The sequence below is a fragment of the Manis pentadactyla genome, chromosome 11 (genome assembly GCF_030020395.1).
Source record: "Manis pentadactyla isolate mManPen7 chromosome 11, mManPen7.hap1, whole genome shotgun sequence".
Lineage (NCBI taxonomy): Eukaryota > Metazoa > Chordata > Mammalia > Pholidota > Manidae > Manis > Manis pentadactyla.
In genome coordinates, this window is record NC_080029.1 from 118,380,507 (window position 1) to 118,402,454 (window position 21,948).

At 46.2% G+C, this 21,948-nt stretch overlaps 1 protein-coding gene across 1 annotated transcript; it reads right to left on the bottom strand.

Moving 5' to 3' along the window:
* Window positions 1-275: 275 nt before the first annotated feature.
* Window positions 276-19,171, bottom strand: LARP6 (La ribonucleoprotein 6, translational regulator). The gene is made up of 3 exons (XM_036907854.2): window positions 18,832-19,171; window positions 6,296-6,500; window positions 276-1,831 (listed from the first exon to the last, which is right to left on the bottom strand). The coding sequence occupies exons 1-3, from the start codon at window positions 19,029-19,031 to the stop codon at window positions 764-766; spliced, it is 1,473 nt and encodes a 490-aa protein (XP_036763749.1). The 5' UTR covers window positions 19,032-19,171; the 3' UTR covers window positions 276-763.
* Window positions 19,172-21,948: the final 2,777 nt, after the last annotated feature.

A 21,948-nucleotide genomic window follows, 5' to 3' on the forward strand; every position in this document is an offset into this window, starting at 1 on the left:
GACCACAAGGAGAGACCTCGGTCTATACTAAACTGCCTTTCCCTAGGATGACTCACTGTGTCGACAGACTTGATACTCGCAACATCTGCACAAACTCTGCCAAACTCTCAGGCTGCCAGGAGCCCCACAGGAGAGCCCCAGAGCCCCAGGGCTACCCCACCCCACATTCATGAAATATGTCTTTGTTAAGCTCCTCAGGTCCCCCTACCTAAGGTCTTGTCAGAGCGACACAGACTTCTGTCAGGCACAGTCTATGGTTTCAGAGCCAGAAGTCCCAGTTGGTGTTTCAGTATTTATTCATTTGACAGGAAATATACATTTGATCCTATGAACACACCATGCTGCTGGCTTACCTAGTTGCTGTTGCACAACAGAACTCTCTGGAAGATGTTGCCTGGCCAACCAGGGACAGCTCAGCCACTGTAGGGAAGAACCCTGCCCCCAAGAAGAGATATGCTGCCAGGCCTTCCCTGGGGTGCTTGTGCCCCACAGCCTTGCAGAACCAGAACATTCACACTCGTCGGGCATCGCCAGAACAATGGCCATGCTGGGAGGAGAGGGTGTTCTGAACTAAAGGACAGTCTTAAAACCATAGCATACCAGACAATCTATATACATTACAAATATATAAATTAAGAGGACTACATGTATACAAAATCTTTCAAAGGGGACTTAATTTCATTCTATGTCATGCCAAGTATTTGTCAGAATCTTGAAAACAAAGGTTGTTTTCAATGGAGCTGATATTAAAAATAGGAGATATTTATACACAGGCCCGGCCTCTCTCGTGTCCGCTGTGGAATCCTCTGGTGTTGTCGGGGCCTCTGGGCAGCCTCAGCACCCGCACAGGTAACCCGTCTGCAGCCTGCACTTTCCGAGAGAGCAGGGGACTCGCGCCGGGGCTCTTCTCCTGTGGCCCCCTCTCGGCTCGGCGCCGCCGAACCCAGGGGCTGCCGGAGGGGGTGGTGGCGCTGCTGTCCGAGGAATAATCTGTGCACTTGCGGAGGATCTCAGGGCTGGTCCCAGAGTTCAGCCTACCTTCCTCAGCCAGTGGGGATTTTCTGGAAACGCCTCTGCGTTGAGCCAAGGGGCTGCTCCAAGGACTCGAGCATGGGGAGGCATTTGGGCTCAGAAAGAGATTCTGGTGGCCAGAAGGGCTGAGCTTGTGGGTGACCGCATGCCGCCGGCCAGCCATCGGGGACGTGGGGTTGCTCTCAGGGTCGGAGGAGCTGTTGGCGGAAGACTCATCACCCATGTATTGAAGCTCCTCAACTCTCTTGTTCAGGGACTTGCTCGGGTGGATGCTCGCAGTGGGCTCCTCATCCTGGTTCTTGTCTTTGGGAGGTTTCTTTTTGGGTGGCTTCATCCCAATCAGGACAGCTTTCATGCTCTCCCTGCCCTGAGATTCTGTGATCATGAACTCATGGGCTCTGATGGCCGCCTCCACCTCCTCAAACTCCACGATGGCGCACTCTTGGGTCCCCACCTGGCTGTACCGGCTGCTGATCCTCCGGATATCAGGGGGCAGCTCTCTCCCAGGCTTGAGGATCCGCACTGAGGAGATGATGCCAAAGGTGCCAAAGAGCTTGAGCAGGTGTTCCATCACCTTCTCCTGCACCCTTCCATTCTTCTGGGGGGCGGCCAGGGCCCACAGCTTAGGGGACAGGTGGAGGTCATAGACCAGAAGCATCTTGCTGGGGAGGTTCTCATTGGGGAAGAGTGGGACAGGGGTGGTCCTCCTCACCTTCCGGTGGTCCTCATTCAGCTCGAGGGTCCCTGAGTACTTCAAGGCATGCGCTGTGGTTCTCCAGTCCCGCGTGAGGTGCTTCACCTGAAGAACACAAAGGAAACCTGGAATGGTGCCTGTTGCCCCTGTCGGCCTGTGTCCTCTACACCTCCCTCCCTGCCTCCCTTCCCCGTGACACTGGTACCCAGAATCGCACCTGCTGTGTGCAGGCACTCAAAACTCTACTAAATGAACAAACACACTTTCTACAGCCAGGCCACAGAGCTTATAGAAGCATTCTCATTAGAACTTTCTGGGGCTAAGGAAATATTCTATTCTGGGCCAGTTTAGAAGTTAAACTGTAGGCTCAGGAATATGGCCAATGGGCACCCAGATCCAAGGCCCACCTCCAACTACATGAGAAGTTATTCAACCTGTCAGTGCCTCAACGTCGTCATCTGTAAAGTGGAGATGTTAACAGGGCCCACCTCAGACAGTTGTGGGGATTAAATGAGTAAATATATACAAATCTACATCTAGACACACAGTGTCTATCTAAAAAACTCATAGTGTCTGCTCAGAGTGAGTACTCAATAAGTATTATATGCTATCATTTCCAAGATTGCATGCTGTCGTTTTCATAGGAGTCAGAGATTTTAACATTCAAATGCTTCTCTGAATTGTATTTCTGCATTTGGTACACAGAAGGTTTCCAAAAGAGCTTTCATATTTCACTGCAGCATCTCCTGAAAATGATGTGGACTGCTTCAACTTGGAATTAAGCCCAACTGGGGCCTCACGGAGAGTGATGGAAGGCCCTCCCTCCTCCTGCCTTACTGGAAATTATGCGTATCAATGTTGCAGTATATGAAAGCTATTATTTATATTGTAAAACAGTAATTTTCAAGCGGCCTAGTTCCAATGAAGGGAATGCCAGGGAGAATGAGTCACCCCAAAGAAGTGGTGGCCGTGGAGGTGGAGGTGGGTGGGGTGGGGAACGTCAGCCAGGAATGGCGAGATCACTCTGAGTCAACTCTCTGACTCCAGGCCAATGCAGAGGAACCCACTTGCTCCACACAGGAACTCGGAGACCAAAACAGGAACTTCCCGGGACTCACGAAGGGAGGGCTCACTAACAGGCAGCAGGGGTAACCTCCGCAGAACCACTAGCAGGACAGGCAGGCTCCTGGAGAGAGGGCACCGAACACAGACAGGCCTCTGGGCCCAATGGCCCTGACTTGGGCTTAGGGTGCAGGATCCATGAATCACCTACACACCAAATCAATGAGTTGATTACCATGACATAGGCCAAGGGTAAAGAAAAGCAGGTCCAGGCAAAGGTCAGACTTCAAGTGGAAAGAGTCCATTAGGGATCCAGGAAGGGTGAAGCTACTGACTGTAGGTCAGTGCCAGCTTGTGTGAGATTCAAGCAGTGGCCCTCTGGGGGTGACAAATGGGGTTCCTTTTCCAAAACCAGTCACACAGGGAGTTCAGGAGAGGAAGAAGAGCTACTGCCTAAGCCTGAAGCCTGAGCGAGCCGTGCTCAGGGACGGGCCAGGGCTGCCTTACTCAGAAGGCTAGAGAAGCGGATGGCAGACCACATCCAGTCGAGGGAGAGGCAGGCTCTGCAAGGACCCAGCACCCCTCCAGAGCCAGGAGCAAGGTCCACTGGGAAATCTTGGTTATCATTGAGCATCCTAGGCCTGTGTCTGGGAGTCTTTAGGAGTATCCAGGTGCCTCCTGAGGAACCAGGGAGCTGCAGTCTTTGTGCGATTACTTTTCAGAAACTGTAATTTCCCTGTTTGTTACCTTTGTCATATATGGTCCCTATTATGATGAGCAGGAAACCCTTTAGAATGAAATGGGCCTTTGTTCTCATTTTGGATGTGTTGGGGAGTCTATGTCTTCTCTACAGCCAGTTTTCAACAGAGAAAAACTCTCCTATACACAAGCAAACCTCAGAGATATTGCAGATTTGGCTCCAGACCACCACAATAAGGCGAGTATCACAGTGAGTCAAATGAATTTTGGGGTTTCCCAGCTTATATAATAAAAGATATGTTAGCACTATACTGGGTCTATTAAGTGTGCAATAGCATTAGTCTAAAGAAAATGCATATAACTTCATTAAGAAATGCTTTATTGCTAAAAAATGCTAGTTATCATCTGAGTTTTCAGTGAGTCACAATCCCTGATAACAGATCACCATAACAAGTATAATAATAATGAAAACGCTTGAAATATTGCGAGAATGACCAAACTGTGACTGACAAACATAAGTGAGCAAATGCTGTTGGAAAATGGCGCTGATATATTTGCTCAACCCAGGATTGTCGTAAACCTTCAATTTGTAAAAAATGCAATAGCGCAAAGTATGATAAAGTGAAGTGCAATAAAACAAAGTAAGCCCACAGATCCACAAGTGGCAGTTGAAAAGGAAAGGAAATTGGGCTGACTTATAAGAGACCCTGAGGAGGAATAACGGAATGTCTAGGAAGACTCCACTGGCTGCTTCATTTGTGGTTCTCCACAAACACTTTCCGTGTGAGGGCTTGCCCACTGTTTTCTGGACATGTGTGGTAGTTACTTATAATAAGAAATATATATATTTGGTCTTTGTCCCCATTCCTGGCCTTGAACTCCCAAATGTACTCTTGTAAATTCCTAAATGAGAAGACCATTAGGAGCATCTTTTGTTCTGATGAGATGACTCTGGGTGGGCTCCTGGATGGCTCCTGCTGGGGGCTGGTCACCAGGAAGACCAAGCCATGATCAGAAGCTTGTAATTTTTAGCCCTGCCCCTTACTTCCCAGAGAGGGGAGACAGGCAGGAGATGGAGTTAACAATTGATCATACCTAGGTGGGGAGGCCTCTGTAAAAATCCCAGCTCTGTGGGGTTCAAAGAGCTTCCAGGTTGGCAAACACAACCACAAACTGGGAGAGGGATGCACCCAGACTCCACGGGGACGGAAGCTCCTGCGCTCGGGACCCTCCCAGACCTCGTCCTGTGTATCTCTGCGTCTGGCCGTCCATCTCCGTCCTTTATCATATCCTGTATTAAACTGGTAAATGTAAGTGTCTCCCTGAGTTCTGTGAGCTGTTCTAGAAAATAACAGAGTCTAAGAGGGAGGAGGTCATGGGAACCTGATTTATAGCCAAGTCAGGCAGAGCCTAGGGGTTTGGGAGTAACGTGGGGACCCACTACTTTGTGATTGGCATCTGAAGTGGAGGCAGTCTTGTGGGACTGAGCCCTTCACCTATGGGGTCTGATTCTATCTCCAGGTAAACAGTATCATAATTGAGCTACATTGTACGACACCCATGTGGTGTCTCAGAATTTCACGCTGTGGGAACCACCCCCACCCACAGATCTGGTGTCAGAAGTGTTGTGAGTGTGGCGTGAGGGTGAAGGAGGAACACAGGAGGAAGAGTGGGTTTTCCCTTTACAATATGAAATGCCCCTTCTCTTCTCCTGTCCCTTGAAAATTCCTACTCATCCTCTAAGATCCTATTTCAATGTCCCCACTTCTGGGAAGACTTTCAACTATCCAGGCAGGGTTAGTTGCTCTGATCCACTAGCTCCCAACAGCACTTTGTTCTTTCCGGTCGTACTGTCCAGGGTTACATCATAATCCTTCGCTGAAGCCTCTCCTTTACTGGCCTTTTCAAGGATAGGGGATATGCCGCTTTCATTCTGCATATCCTGTGCCTGACACAGCCCTCAGCACAGAATGAGTATGTTTGATGAATGAACAAAGGAGAGAACAAGAGAAGGGGGCCCATTATACCAGTAGGTGAGGTAGAGAGGAGCTCCAGGAAGAAAAGCTCTCTCCAGTGCTCTCTGACAAAGTGCACAGGCACCTTGGCTGGGACCCACTCATTACACATCCCGTTACATAACAGGCTGCGTGGTGCTTTTCCGTTCTAGTAAATATGCTCCCCCCAAGGAAGTCACAGAGTTCTTACTCCAACTGGTGTCAACTCTTCAAGAAGTAGGGAATTCACAGTCCAGTTGCTGGATCCATACCTTACGGGGACATGCAGTCAGCTGCCCGGACAGTGGCAATCATTAGATATCCCACATCTCCATCAGGTAGGAGAGGATGTTGGGGTTACACAGCGAAGGCTGAAGGAATCTTCGAGAAGGCTCATCTCCCAGAGTTCTGGGCACTCCTTCTTCTTACTTATTCAACTTGACAAATGAAAAGCCTGGATTCCACATAACACTAGGCCTGGTAGGTGTGTCTTAAGGCCACTGATGCCTTGTCCTGGCCCAGCATCCTCCTGGCCACTTACCTGCCTGACAAGAGTGCCTGAACCTTACTAAGAGCAAACAGCATCATTTCATAAATGCCACCAGCTGAGAAGTGTCCCGACACCCAGGACCTTTTAAGAGTGTGGGAGGATATTCTTAGTTATGATTCTGAATCTCAGAACTTGACCATTTTTCTCTTTATCAGGCCTTGGAGGAAATAAAAAAATCGCTATTCATCAGGTTTCAAGTGGGTAAGAAATATTTAGAACTACAACCCCAAACACCCAAACATACTTCTGAGCATGAAGCCTCACCTTTTTGAAGGACGTGAGTAGTTTAACACTCACATATCCCAGTTTGTTCCTCCTCACGTGCTTCAGCAGGAAGGCGTCCTTCTCCAGGTTTTCATCAGAAAAGTAGAATTCAATCTGATCCACGAGTTTCCTGATTAACTCCTTGTCTGGGGGCTTCCACTCCTGCTCCGCATCCTCGTGCTCATTCTCACTTGTCGTCAGGCCACTGAGAGCAGAAGGAGACGCTGCCTGTTACGGGCTGAAGTGGTTTGCCCTCAGATTTCCTCTGTTGCAGCCCCAGCACCCCTGCCCCCGACCTCAGAATGTGACCTTATTTGGAAATAGGGTCTTGCAGATGTAATTAGCTAAAGATGAGGTCATACCAGCGTCCCGTGGGCCCCAATCCACCGTGACTGTTGAGAGGGGAGATCTGGAGGCACACTCACAGGGAGACGCCGTGTGGAAATGAAGACAGAGACCAGGGGGTTGCAGCAGAGGTGAAGGAGCGTCAGAGATTGCCCACAAACCACCAGCGAGCAGTTCGGGGAGAGGCCTGGAACACAGCTTTCCCAAGCACTCTGAGAGGCAGTGTGGCCCTGCTGATGCTCTGATTTTAGACTTCCTGCCTCCAGGACTGTGAGGCAATACATTTCTGTTGTTCTAAGCCACCGGTTTGTGGTACTTTGGTACTTTCCACTGGGTCACATGAGCACCGCTCAGAGACGGTGACCACAGGCCACCAGGGGTAAGTGCTGCGGCCAAACAGCTAGAAATCAAGCTCTTGTGCAGATTATTATTGCAACGCCCTCTACTAACATTTATGTGCTACTCTGATAGTGACAGGATGCTTTTTACATATGCTTCTTGTTCTTCCCTTCCCATCCCATCCCCCATATCCCAATTTCTGGAAGACAGTTTAGAGGAATAACTACTCTCAATTCTAGAGTTAGACTCCCTGGGTTCGAATCCTGCACCACCATTTTTTAACTCAGTCAACTTAGGCAAGGACCTGCACTGCCACACCCCGGCTCCATTATCTGTAAATTGGGAATCATGGTGGTCTCCTCAGAGGATCACTGTGAAGATTAAATAATACATGGAAATATCCAGAAGAGCACCTGGCTTACTCTTGGAACTCAGCAAGGGACAGATACATTCATTTGCTCATTCATAAGAGGCAGATCGAAGATTCAAATTCAAATTTTCTGCCTCCAAAGCTGACCCTGTTAGTACCTTCCACATTTCCTTGGGACCCTGTCCTGGAATCTGGAGGCAGCCCACTCACCGGGGCTCTTCTGAATGGAACCCACACCCACCAGCACCTCCATGCACACTGATTTTCTCTCCCACTCCCCCAGAATATCAGGACCTTGAGAACAAGCCAAAGAAATCCTAGGAGAAGCTTTGCAAGGCCAATGTCTTTTTATAAGAGATTACCAAAACTTTAAAGCCATAAATATTTAAGGAATTTGTGATTATCCACATCATAGTTGACACCATTATTGTAAGTTTGTGAAAGTGCGTTCTTTTTAACATTTAATTACCAATTATACAAATACTATACATATTATCCAATAAAAAGGATTGGTTAAAAATCACTTCCAGAAAAAGAAAACTGCTTTCCTATGTGTCACCTTGATGTCTAATAACACAACCATCAGAAATCAGAGCCTCCATTAACATGTTCTGAGCAGAGAGAGCATCTCCTGGGATGGATGCATACATCCAGTCCATCTAAAGAATCCTGTGTGCTTCTACTCTGTTGGGAGAATTACCTCGTACCCAGAAGGGCTCAGAAAATCCACACAGGAGCATTATTCATAATAGCCAAAAGGCAGAAGTAACCCTAGTGTCCACTGACTGATGAATGGATAAGCAAAATGTGCTATATACCTACCATGGAAAAGTATTCAGCCTCAAAAAGGAAATTCTGACACGTTACAACATGGATGATCCTTGAGGACATTATGCGAGTGAAATAAGCTGGTCACAGAACACACATACTGTATGATTCCACTTGTATAAGGTGCCTAGAGTAGTAAAAATCAGGGAGAAAGTAGAATGGTGGCTGCCAAGGGCTGAGGGAAGGGTGAATGGGGGGTTAGTGTTTACTGGGTGCACAATTTCAGGTGGGAAAGGTGAGGAAGTTCTGGAGACGGATGATGGTGATGGCTGCACAGCAGTGTGAAGGTACTTAATGCAGCTGATTTGTACACTTAACAACGGTTAAGCTGATACAGTTTATGTTATGTGTATCCTGCCATAATTGTAATTTTTTTTAAAAAGGAGCCCTTCAGTACAAAAAAGTATGCATGTTTACACATATTCTATGTTTCCTTTATAAAGAAGCAAACAGTTAACATTTCCCTCAGCTCAGAATTAAGCTCTTAAATAAAATAACCAACCAATAAAAAAGGGAGGGTCTCAGAAAGTAAAAGTAAACTATTACTGTGACAGTTTAAAGCTGGAAAAGGCGCAGATATATAGGACCTTCAATCTAGGAGGATTTTCACTGATTCTCAATCCCAGCCTTCCTCTGAAAAAAAGCAATTGTGGAAGAATCAAAATGAGAATCAAGATGGAATATTCTGGCAGGAGAGAAAAAACTAAATCTATTTCACAATAGTTTAAGTTCAGAAATTGCAATTAGCACAAAATAGAGGCATTGGCCAAGATTTAAAAAATGAAGAGTTTTAGTTATTTGTATGTAGACAGTCTGGAAATGGTTTCTAAAATATATACCTGACGTCCCAAGACAAATGTGTACTGAAGAATAAAAATGGCCTAAGGGACTAACATTGAAGAGTCTTTTAAAAATGAGATGATAAACTAAGGAAATATATTAAGGAGCCCATAAGATAAAATAGGTCATATTTAACTTAAATGGGATAAGCGGAATATTTCAGAAGTCTCTAACAGGTACACAAGAGTCTGACTCGGCCAACATCTAATAGCAAACTCTCACTTGTCTTCTTTTACTACAGAGGCTATTAACAAAACCTAAATGCACACTTTCCCAGCCTCTCTTACAGGCAGTAGCCATTTGTCATGTTATGGCCAATAACACACAAGTGAAAATCTTTTGACCCCACCCCTTCCCCCTTTTACCTGTTTTGAGTGTGGATGTGATGACTGGAGCTGTAGCAGCTATTTCACCACCATAAGGAAAAAGCCACGAGAATTGGCTTGGCCTGATTTATTGACATTATTGACTCTGACATTAACTGAGTTGCTGAACCAATTCCTATAAGTAACTACCTGCAGATTTCTCATTACATAAGAAAAATAAAATCCTATTTGTTCAATTCACTAGTTAGTTGGGTTTTCTATTACTTACAGCCAAATACTAGGATAGTAACACTACACTGAGAAAAGAGGTCCTCAAATTATGTCAAAGGAAAAGTGTCAGTGGGACAATTAATGGAATGAAAAAGGAGAAGCAAGATGGATAGGACAAATTTTCATTTTATTAGAATAGTAATTAAAATAGGTTGAATATACCAGATAAAATAACTACCAATGTATAGGAAAGTCTGAGCCCAGCTAATAAGGATGACAGTAAATAGCAGGGGATTGATTAAGGTATATGATAAGGACTCGTGAACAATTTTGAGAGGACTCAGGGATGTTAGCAAAATGGTCTAACTATTACAAATTGCTAGTATATCAGAGGTGAGGTGCTATACCACTACAGGGACCCACAGACCAGTAGGTCCTACTCCCAAACTAGAGCAGTTAGTATTCTTATAAAAAGCAAATGCATAAGCAAATAAACCATAATGGGAGGAAGGTACTGTAATTTCTTAATTTCTCCAGCGTCTATTCTAAAGCCTCCTGTTCTTTCCAAGGCTGGCCATGGGAAGACTATTCCCTGAAGACAAGCCTATCCTAGACTGCACTGAGAAAATAAAGTCCATCCACCGGGTGGGCCTAGACCTCCCTTGCACACTGCCTCTGCTCCCCGCCAGCTTGTTCTGTGTCCCTGGACATCCACCCTAAGAATCCGTTGGCCATATCCAGGTACCTTTTTCCCATCTTGGCCCTCCTGCCCTCGCTGCAGGAAGTGACACAGTTGACACCTTCCTGATACTCTTCCCCCTGGCTTATATGACTTGCCCTTTTCTGATTCTTCTCCCAATTTACCTGCCCTCCCAATGGCCTTATTCTCTTCCCATTTCTAAATATTGGTTTTGTCCAAGCAGCTATCCTTGACTCTTCCCTAGCAACCTCTACACTTCATCCCCTAGTTAGCTCATCCAGTTAAACCTGCCTCTCCTCCCACCCTTCCATCCTCTCACTCCTGAGTTCTAGAACTAAATTCCTAGCTGCCTACCTGACATTACCACTTAGAGAGCCTGATAATTGCTTCAAATTCACTAAGTCCAGAATTGAACTATCACCTTCTGCAGAACTCGACCTCAGTTAGAACTGAAGTCTGGGCCTACTAAGTGACATCCTATCTGGAAAGCTCATCTTCTTTTCATACAGTCTCACGATAAACATCCCATAATGTGCTGGGGAGTGGCCTGCATCAGTTATTTGCACCCAGTGAGCAAACAGGCAGGTAGCCAGAGATTCCAGAACAGTGGGCAGTACTGGGGAGGTGATATAGTAAAGAAGTTTATACCCTTTAAGTATAAATATTAGCAACTTTTTGTCAATACAACCATCCTGTAAAAACCACATATCTTCCCTCCCAAACTGCCCCAACTACTTTCCCTGTTCATGCTTCTCTGCACTTAGGCTCAAAACCTATGATGCAAGTTTCAGCCCCCTCTTTTGTCCCCACAATGAGTCAGTTATCAAGTGTTCACCTTATTCTGTAGTGCCCCCATCTGTTCTCTTTTCTATTCCAACTGTCCTCCTTACTCCTCCACTGAACACTATTAATAACTCATCAAAAATGTATCTTAAAAATTCAAGTAATATACATAAATAGCAAAAGCTGAAATAAAATAGTTCAGACTTCAGAAAGAAAACAACAATACCCCACTCCACCTCTCCTCCTTAGAAGCAACCTCTATTCAACCATTTACTTCTTACGAGAGTTGCTTTATAGTTCTATAAAACACGCTCACAGCTCTATTTTCAACCTCCCACATTGTATCAGATGTACCTTTACTTCATTTTGTCACAGGTCATGATATTTACATTCTATTCTGTTACTAAAATTCCATGTTTTGTCTATTGATAGATATTAAAAGTTAAAAGTCAATCAATTTTTTTATGACTATGTAAATACTATTTGCTAAGATTACATTTCTTTCTTGAAGTTCTATTAGTTGACTGACCACCTGAATTGACTCTCCATGTTTCCTATTTTTCCTTCATGCTGTCTAGCCTTTCCTTTGTTTTTTATTTACATTACAAGAGATTTCTTTGACATTATCTTCCAACCTTTCCTAGTGAATTTTTTCAGATTATTTTTTCAGATTATTCAGATAAATTCAGAAATCATTTATTTATTCTGTGCGAATTCTTTTATGGTGTCAGATTGCTCCTTTTTAAAACGCATCCTGTTCTTGCTCTGTGGATACAATATCTTAATTTCTCTCTCAGGGTACTAACAGGAGTATATATATTTTTACAGTCTTATTGTTTCCAACAGTGGTTCACCTCTGCATCCTCTGGGGTCAGTTTTTACAGTAAACTTTCATGTCATTTATTTTCTTTATGTGACTGGTAAACTGTTCATCTTTTTCTTTATTAGAACATTTTAAAAATCAACTTCTATTAGAATAGTTTTGTGAAATTGTGAGACTAGTACAGAGAGGTCCATCTACCCCACATCAGGCTTCTTCCATTATTAATGTCTAGCGTTAGTATGGCACATTTAATGAACTAATATTGACGCATTATTATTAGTTAACGTCCATGCTTTACTCAGGTGTCCTTAGTTTTTGCCTAGTGTCCTTTCCCTCTCTGCGGACCCCATACAGGACCCCGTACCGGACGCCCCATCACACTCAGTCGTCATTCACGTCTTCCAAGGCCCCTCTTGGCTGTGACGGCTTCTCAGACTTCCCTTGTTTTTGATGACCTGGACAGTGTTGGGGAGTATTGGTCAGGTAAACTGTAGAATGTTCCTCATTTGGGATTTGTCTGGTTCTTTCATAATTAGGCTGGGGATACGGGTTTTTGGGGATGAGAACCCCAGAGCGGTAAATTTCCACTCTCATCACATCATACCGAGGGTGCATGCCGTGAGCGTGCCTGACCGCCATGGATGCTGACCCTGGTCACCTGGCTGGGGTAGTGTTTGCCAGGCGTCTCCACTGCCAAGTTCCTACTTCTTCCCCTTCCCACTTTGGAAGGGAGTACACAGCCCACATTCAAAGAGTGGGGAGTCAGACTCTTAAAGAATGAAGGTCTGGGTCGCGTTTTCTTGGTGGGTCACGCGGGTTCCCTCTGCAGCTGTCCACTGCTATTGGTTTTCTTCCTAGGCGGCTCTATATGCGTGGGCAGGGCATGCCAACCGCAGGCTTCACTTTAGGGCAAAGGGGCTTCATAGGGAGAAGGCTTTACTCCGCGGGCACTAGCTCTCCCTCGGCAGCCCTAGGTCACCAGGCGGGTCATTCAGGCCCTTCCTGTTTCTTCTTTTTCGCCTTGGAAGTTAAGAGTTTGTTGCCTGCTCCTTCTCTTTGTCAGGCAAATAGGCTGCGCAACTGATCTAAAGGAAGAATTTAAATGACCTCTCAGATATCAGCGCCTCTTTTCACTCTTGAAACCTTCGCATGTTTTCTGACTCTGCAGCCTGTCTAGGCCTCTGTCTCCCCACCTCCCGCCACCCTGCCCCTGTCCCGCTGCAGGTTCCGGGAAGCCTCTTTCACTCTGCGCCTTACTACGTTTTTTAAGAACACCTGTGTTTCTGCTCTACTTTAATGATGATGATGATGATAATGATGATAATAATAATAATGTTTTCTATTTCCTATTAAATAAAACCCAAAGTCCTTAGCTCTTTATTCAGATTCATTTAGGATCTGGCTGTAACCAGCTTTCAAACTTACTTCTGCCTATTTCTTTTCAGATTCTTCACTCCAAGCAAAAAAAAAAACCTCCAGCCAGAGGTTTGCTCCGGCTGACACCACAGTTCCCTGTGTCACAAGGCTTCTGGACTCTACCCCTGTGTACATGCTCTTCCCAGCTCCTTGAATGTCTTGCTCTTCTCTCAGGTCCAAATCTTGGCTACACATCAAGGTCCATTTCAAACGCAGGTCTCCAAGGAAGGAAATCATTTCAACTTCTAACACTTACCTATACTTGGATCAGTGTTAGTTCTGTGCATATCTCATTAGTATCCTGAACCCTAAATTCATGGAGGACAGGATTCATACTGGCTTCCCTCATCCTAGCACCAACCCAGAGCCTTCCATATAGCAGGAATTTAAAAAGTAACCAATGTAAAGTGAATAGTTTCTGTAACGGCTAATCATACATCAGGATTCTTTGAGACAAAAAGTATGGTTACTGGTGAAAATGTCATTAGTACCTTTCAAGAGGACTTTGAAAAAGTTTTACACTTACATAGTATTTCCTTTTAAATAAAACATTGCAAATAGGGAGTGGTGATGAGTTCTTTTTTATAACTGTAAACCTGCTAGAAGAAAACAGAGGGTGGAAATAAGGGGATACATTTCAAAACAGATGATGGGGCTCCACAGATCGTGTTGAAGTATGTATCATATTTGTAAATGATACAAAGAAATAAGTGCTGCATAAAATCTCCAAGGCTGCTCTTCTCATAAAATCTCAAACTAATTTGGATATATTAATTGAGTTAATCTAATGATACCTTATAAAACAAAATATCCAAACTGAAGTAATAGAGCAATGAGCACCTCACTATGCCTCTCAACACAGGAAAGATTTCTTGGGCTCATCCACTCTCCATGCAAACGGTCTAACATGGTGCTCTGCCCACCAAGACCAGGAAAATGGTAGACAGCAACAAGGGGGATACTGAACACAAAGGAGAAAACATCATTGATGACAACCACTGGGGTCCAGTACAATTTGTGTATAGTTTCTTTTCCATACAGTTTCACCTCTAGAAAAAGATAATGAATCTGAAAAGTTTCAAAAAGACAACCAGATTGATAATCCATTATATAAACATGAGGACAGATTCAAAGGATAAAGCTTCCTCACAGAGATAGGTTGAAAACATACAGGGATGCTCCCAACTTTGGAAAAGGCATCATGGGACCAACTACATTTTGGATGCTGCTAACAGAGGCCACACGTGGTGTCTGGATGGCCCATGTTTTCTTTTATATTTATTACAGAGATCATGACCTTCTCTAACCCCGTCTTCTGCCCTGCTGTTCTGGCATATTTCCTAGGACCCGGGGAAGGAGTACAGTTAGTGGATATCTCTGCAGGCCTAAATGATGGTGGTGTTGAGCAGAGATAATGTATGCAAAGTACTTAGTGCCACGTCTGGCACGTATGTGGCATTAATAAATGGAGGGTTTCATTATCACCATCCAGAACAGGGAAAAGATAGCTTGTGCAGTGGCCCTGAAACATCACGGAGAAAAAGAAACGTAGATGTTTCTGTTTGTCCAATGAAGGTGTGCTTCAGTGGTTTCATTACTAATATTGATATTTAGTGTCCTGATTTTAAATAATTTTTACAGATTTTAAGACAAAGCAAATAAGTAAATGTCAATGTTTTAAGGAATTGAGATTTTCATGGTAAAAAATAAAAGGAGTATAAAGCAAAAACCCTGTAATGTGAAATTGGAATCGTCAATGCAAATTTATTTTTAAAAAATGTATTTCCTAACTCTGACTATTGAAAGGGCATAAAAGCAGCAATGCCCCAATAGAAATTAGCACTTTCATTCCAAGCCTTGCTTTCTAAATACCTTTCTGCTAGTATTTTAAAAATCAGGGATTTCTGTGGAAATGACTGGATCCCATGATAGAGTAGGAAAAGTCCCAGTTAAGCCTAGGATGCCTAGGATCAGAAAGCAAGAAAGTGCTCAAAGGCTAAATGGTGTGCTCCGAAAGGATATACTGATGCAACTTGAGGGGGCTCCCTAGCTACATTAGGAACATTTTGAGCATCAGAAATAATGACTGTAACTAATTATAAAAAAGGTAAATAAACAAAAAAAAACCATGAATCAGAGAGAGTCAAAGGCAGGGCCCTAATTTAAATTATCTGATGTGACTAGTATGTCAACCCCTCTCTTGGAAAACTGGTAATTAAGCATTGATGCTTGCCTCTTTAGGAGGAACTCTTGCTCAACGCCAGCTGACAAGGCCAAGCTCTCTTTTGCAGAAGAATGCAAACTAAAAAACGTGAAAAGAACGATGAAATTAGAAAATCACCAATTTGTATGCCCCAGTGAACTGACTCAGTCAAGGATCATCAATGGATGCTAGAACCATTTGGTGAAGGGCATTGGTGCAGAATACACAGCGGAGCCATCACCTCAGCCAAGTAGTCAAATTTAGCATCACTAATGGTGGGAGCTGTCTGGGTGGTACAGCAAAAAGCTGCTTTCAGTGTGACTTCATGGCATTGCCCATGAAGTGTTCTTGCCCAAATGTTTAATCTGAATCTAATCAAACCCTCAGCCCTAACTTCCAGTTGACAGAAGCACCCGGTACAAAGGAGCCAAGTTAAACTAGATGATGAGAACCTAATCAGACCAATTCAAACTGTGATACATTCCACAGGACATCTGGCCTCTTATTTCCCTAATGGGAAAGCATTAAAAAAAAAAAAGAGTTGGGACTGTTCTAGATTCAAGATTCTAAAGAAATATAACAGGCAAATGCCTCCACCTGGGTGGAATTATGGTTGGAGGAGAAAAAGAAACTTCTATAACATAACACAGGAAACTGGGGAAATCCTGAATATGGAACTTGGGTCTTAGATTATTTTAGGGATGATATTAAGGAATCATTGTTCATTTTCTCAGTTGCAATACTAGTATTATGGTTTTATAGGAGAATGTTCTTACTAAGAACTACAAAATGAAGTACTTAGGGTATAGTCTTATGTACAACATACTTCCAAATAGTTTAGGGAAAACCATACATATCACATATCCATCAAAACAAATATGGCAAAACATTTACAATCATTAAATCTAGATGGTAGTTATATGAATACTCATAGTACTGCTCTATCACATTTTATGTCTGAAATTTTTTTATTAAAAAGGTGAGAATAAGATACCTTTTTAGTTGAGCAATGTAGGGAGAAGACTAATGAACACTTGGAGGTTATAAAGATATATCCTTATTTCTGTTTTTTCCTTATCCCCCAAGTGTAAGCCAGGTATCACTGGGCTAGGTACTGGAAATATGGAGAGGATGAGGGGAACATCATTGCCTTTAAGGATCTCACTGTCTAGTAGAGGAGAAATGCACAAGGATTTCAACTCAATGGAGGGTGATGATAGAGGCATGCATTCACTCAGCAAATATTTAAAGAGCACCTGCTAATTGAGAACAAGGCAAACATAGTCCCTGAATTCTTGGAGCTTATATTTGTGTGAGGCAGAGAGACCTATAGAATTACAATAGTGGTAAATGCCAGGTACAAAATAGAGTACCACAGCCACAAAAAAGAGAGGAAACAAGCCCAGCTTTGGGGTAGGGATTGGGGTGGTAGAGACCAGACAGCCAAGTTTTAAGGCTGACTAGAAATCAGGCAATCAAAGGGACCGAGAGGTGGGAGTGAGTAGGCCTGCAGACACAAAACTGCACCCGGGGCTCAGGGACCGAGAGGGGGTCAGTGCAATGGGAGCGTGAACTGCTAAGACAGCAGAGAAGCAAGCAATGGGCTGAGGGGCCGATGTGGGTGGTGCCACATCTCAGTGGGCAGATTTAGGAACCTGTGCTCTCTCGTGCAGGCTCTCTGGGGGCCAAAAAGTGTTTACACAGGGTGGTGGCTGCTGCTGTGCCAGGGTGGCCCAAACAGGGGACAGCGTGGATCCTGTGCTTGACTACGTGCTCCTCCTGCTCTACATGTCTATCTGCTAGGCTCTGTCAGCTCTCCTACCCTGAAGAGCCCCAGGGATTTTTCTGGGGTCACCCCTATGGCAATGGGCAGCAGGAAATGCTTCATCCTGAAGATTCCCACTGGAGCTGGGAGAGAAGGGTGAATCTGGAGGGAGAGTGAGGGGGGTTAGGTGGGAAGCCACCCAAATTGGGGATCATGTTCTCCTAGCTCTCCATAGGGGATCTTTCCAGGCCCAAGCAATAGCGCTTTATCCCTGCTAATGGTAATTGTCTCAAAGCTTACACCCCACGATAGAGGATAGCCACAAGTCACAGGCAAATCAAATCAGCAGGATAAGCCACTCTGGGCTACTTTACATGACCTCTGTAATTTGACTAGGTGCGCTGCCTTTGCATCAAGATTGTGAAATGTCAGTGCCTATGGCTTCATTATTTTTATATTCTCGATAGCACAGAGCTGAATGAATGAATTAATCAGGCTTTACTATATCTATGGTGCCATCTGCTGTGGCCCAGCTTTCCTGCTCTAATCTGTTGGGTTGGACTTTCCTCCTTGCCTACCTGTCTCCACTGCACTGCCTTGAATCTCTGGGTCCCTAAATCCAAACCTCTTCCACTGGGAAAGGGTCAGCCAATGATAGGGAATGGCTCTGGGCCCCGTATCCTTATGCCCTTGAGTTGAACATGTTCACTCCTAGTGAAGTAAGTATACGCCTGCCTAAAAAAACCCTGCAGAGCCCTGATGGGTACGGCTGTGCACAGAGTCCCAGAAGAAGGAGGGTTCCAGGTTCTGCCGCTGGCCTCCTCCCATTTCTAGGGACACTCGATACTATATATACTTTCAAAGGCAGGAACAAAACCACAGTCCTCCAAGACTACAAAGCAAGGTCTCCGGCTGAGGACAAAGCCCAGGGCCCAGAGGCAAGGTCAGACGGGTGGTTTCTGATGCCACAGCAGCTCCAGACTCCCACCACCCAGGAACCCAAAGTCTAGGCAGCAAGATGACGATGCAAGCATTTAAGGCAGGTGGGAAAGACTGCCTGAAAATGGAAATCCCCGAGGCGGGGAGGACGCAGCAGCCAGCGGGGAACGGATCCCGAATCAGGGCAAGGAACTGTCTACACCGTGAAATAACTTCTGCCCCATCCCCAGCACCAAGTGTCAGTGGTGCCCGGCCTGCCCCCACCCATTTGGTCTGAGAAGCAGACAAGGCTGGGATGGCAGTGACGGCTAAGGGGACCGACTTCGGAGGGGAAGAGCGGGGCTAGGCTGGGCTGGGCTCTTTGGAGGATCTCTGGGGGAGCGCAAGAAAGGAGGGTCTCCTCCTGGGCAGGGGAAGGCAAGGATGGCCCGGGGATGTCTCCCTCCTGGGTCCCGGGCATGCCCCTCGGACCCCCGCCGCCAGCCCCGAGAGCCTCGGTCGGGTACAAGAATGCGGACTGGGGCGCCAACAACCGCCAAGAGCCGGTTCCGAGTCCCCGGGCCACCCGCAGCAGCTCGCCCCGCGGCGCCACCGACTCCACCGGCCCTGCCCGCGGAGCTGTGGTCCCGGCGGGCCGCGCCGCGCCTACCTGGGCCCGCGGCTCGGCTCCTCCTCGCTGGCGCTGCCCCAGCCGGGGCTCAGGTACCGGGCCGGGTCCCCCGCGCCCCGCGCCTCCGCCCCCTCCTCTTGGTCCTCCGGCTGCTGCACGTCCTCGGCCTCCTGGATGGCGACGCGGATCTGCACGGCAGTCTCGGGCCCGGGCAGGGCCTCCTCGCTGGGCTGGGCCATGGCTCGCGGGCCGGCCGGGAACACGGCGCCGCCGGCTCCCCGCGCCCCGAGGCCGAGCCAGCCGGGCAGGGGCCGCTGCGACGAGGGGGCGAGGGCGGAGCGAGCGCGGGGACTCCGCGGGGCCGGGACAGGGTCGCGGCGCCCCGCCCCGCCCCGCCCCGCCCCCTAGGCCGCTAGCCCAGCGCCCGCGCAGGGGCGCCCGCGGTCGGAGGGGGCGGCTTCCCCTGCTCTCCTCCCGCAGAGGCCCGGCCCGGAATTATCCCCGGACCCCCGGTCCCCCCGGTGCGCGCCTTCTGCGCGAGGGGCCCAGCCTAGGAGGCGGTGCCAGTGTGCCCTCCGCCTGCCCGCTCCTCTCAGGGCTGCCCCGGGGCGGGGTGGGGCGCCCACGTCTCACTCTGTGGATGACTCTGGCGGTGACAAGCACAGACAACAGCTTGAGGGGCTTCTGTGCTTCCTGCGTGTCTCCCCCAGGGGCCTGCCAAGGGAGCCGAAATCTCCACCGTCAATCTCCGGCATAAACCCCCTGGTCTTGGCGCCTGCCATGCCCTGTACTGAAGTTCTCCAGGTGGGGACCCCAGCCTTCAATGGGAACTTTTTAGAAATGCATATTCTCAGGGCCCTTCCAGACCTCCTAAATCAGAATCTATGATTCAGAACTTTGCGTTTTAACAAGCCTTCCAAGTGATGCTGAAGTTCACTAACTTCGAGAGCCACCGCCCTATATTGCTTCTTAGAATATGCACTGCACATAGTAAGCATTCAAGTAAAGGGAGCTATTGAAATGCCAGTATGTTAAAACCCCTGCCACCTTTTCACATTGAGCTTTTAATGAGCTCCGTAGCAACCCTTCAAATGTGACCCAGAAACTAGGGACAAGAGGCATAAAAATGAATAAAACCTGAATCTGCTTTCATGAGGCTCATTTAGCAAGTTAATCATAATTTCTTATATTGATTTGCCACACTAGGGATCCAAAAGAATGGAACCTGAACCAACACATTTTGATGGAGGGCGGCAAGTCAGAGAGGCTCAAGAAATGGATCCTTTGGGGAGCATTCTCCTTGTAAAGAACACCATGCATGGGGCCCTGGGTGTCTGGCCTGGGCCAGGAGAGACCCAGAGCCACAGCAAGGACAGCCCCCCTTTTCAGTTTGACTAGAATCTGTGTCCCTTTCTTGGTCAGAGGTCTCTTGTGCTAGAAGACACTTTAGAATAAGTGAAGGAAGAGAGAGACCATTGCTGTTCTGTACCACAACAACTTCCAGCCCTACTACTGGGACGAAGCCCTGCTACTGGGAGCTACTGGGAGGAAGATGAAAAATGTGGAGAGGATCTTTTCCAAGCAAGCCGTGCCTTCTTCCAGGACTGTAGAGTTTACAGAACCCCAGCACACCTGGTGCACTACTGTGGTGAGGATTGAGAGGAGAGAGATTTGCAGTCCCTACCATGCCTCTGGGACTGACAACTTTAGCTCGTGAATTTCACAAAACAGTGCATGTTATCTCATTGACACCATTCTGTGTGGCAAAGACAGCAAAGTTACTGTCCTTACCCACAGCAATAGCTTGCTTGTATCTGTGCCAGGCTTTCCATTTTATGAAGAATTCATGTGCACCTATCTCGGGTTTTCCAATTGTCTGATCTTTAGAGTCTCCTGGGGAATTTGCTGAAAATAAAGATTCCTAGGACCCTGTAGTTTGAGAACTGGCAATTGGTAGGTGAATTTGGTCTGCAGAAGGGTTTTATTTGGCTGGAGTTTTGAAAAAATAAATGGCATTTATATGCCCTTTTATTCAAATATAATCTGCTTATGCTGTTTCTAGCTCCTCATAAAGAAATTTTGGATCTAGAAATGACATCAGATGTTATACAGCCCAAGCACCTCCTGTTAGGGAGTGGGTACCCCCAAGAGTACAAACCTTTCTGCCAGGGCTCCACTGAGACAAGAGTGGTTATATATATAAGCATCTTGGAATATACTGTGGAATCATGGAATAGTTTGCATGGAATTTTTAAGGCAACTTCACATAAGTTTCTCATTTGTAGTAAGTAGTTGGCTTAGCATGAGGCCTGGGGAGGGGAGGACAGACACTCATCTGCATTAGATGTACTTTGGGGGAGGAGTCCAACTCAGCCACTTTAAATGAGGAAAGTGAGTCCTAATGAGGCACCGCCCCGGTATTTGTTATATGCTTAGACAAATGATTAAGTGGGTACATTTATTAATGAGAGAAAGACCTTTTCTGCTTTGTTTCATCTCCCCATTCTGAAAAGCAGAGTCCTGCACCTAGAACACTTGTTGATTTTATTAGTCCTACCCAATGATCCCCCTCATTTATGTCACTGGTTAAGGAACCAGGCCTTTTTAAAGGGCCACTTCTGGTTCCAGCTCCTTCCTTCACAGAGATGTGACCAGAGAATGAGGCCAGTCCCACCCAGGCGGTGATAAGCATCATTGCAGGGAGTTTGGATCAGCACTGAGATAATTAGCAAATCTTCTTCGACAAAATCATGACCTCAGCCTGCAAATGACATCATTCTCTTTCCCTGGAATATTAAGGGCTCATTTTTTATTAGTACACTCAAAATAGGAAAAGGCTTTTTTTCCATAGCTTCTGAGGATGAAACAAAAGGAAATACATTGACAGGATGGACAGAGGTTAGGTTGAAGCAAAGCTCACTCCTGGAAGACCTTTCAGTATGTAAAAGATTGTTGTTTTGGAATCAATTGGAAATATTTTTGAGTATTCCTGGCACTAGAGTTCGGAACAGAGGACTTAGAATCAGATATCAATGTGGTGAAACTGGGAGTGGGCTAAGTGTTGAAGGTAAAGATTGGTAATGCGGGGTAGAGCTCAGTAAAAGGTCTGGTTTTTAGCTGTAGATGGGATGGAGGGGGGGCATTTTATTTACTCAT

Bases quoted from the DNA above. Each gene is read 5' to 3' on its own strand.
- LARP6 (XM_036907854.2), bottom strand. From the start codon at position 19,031: ATGGCCCAGCCCAGCGAGGAGGCCCTGCCCGGGCCCGAGACTGCCGTG. The intron at 6,501-18,831 runs GTAGGCGCGGCG...TTCTGCTCTCAG, and splicing joins GAGCCGAGCCGCGGGCCCAG to TGGCCTGACGACAAGTGAGA. The intron at 1,832-6,295 runs GTGAGGCTTCAT...TGTGTTCTTCAG, and splicing joins TACTCACGTCCTTCAAAAAG to GTGAAGCACCTCACGCGGGA.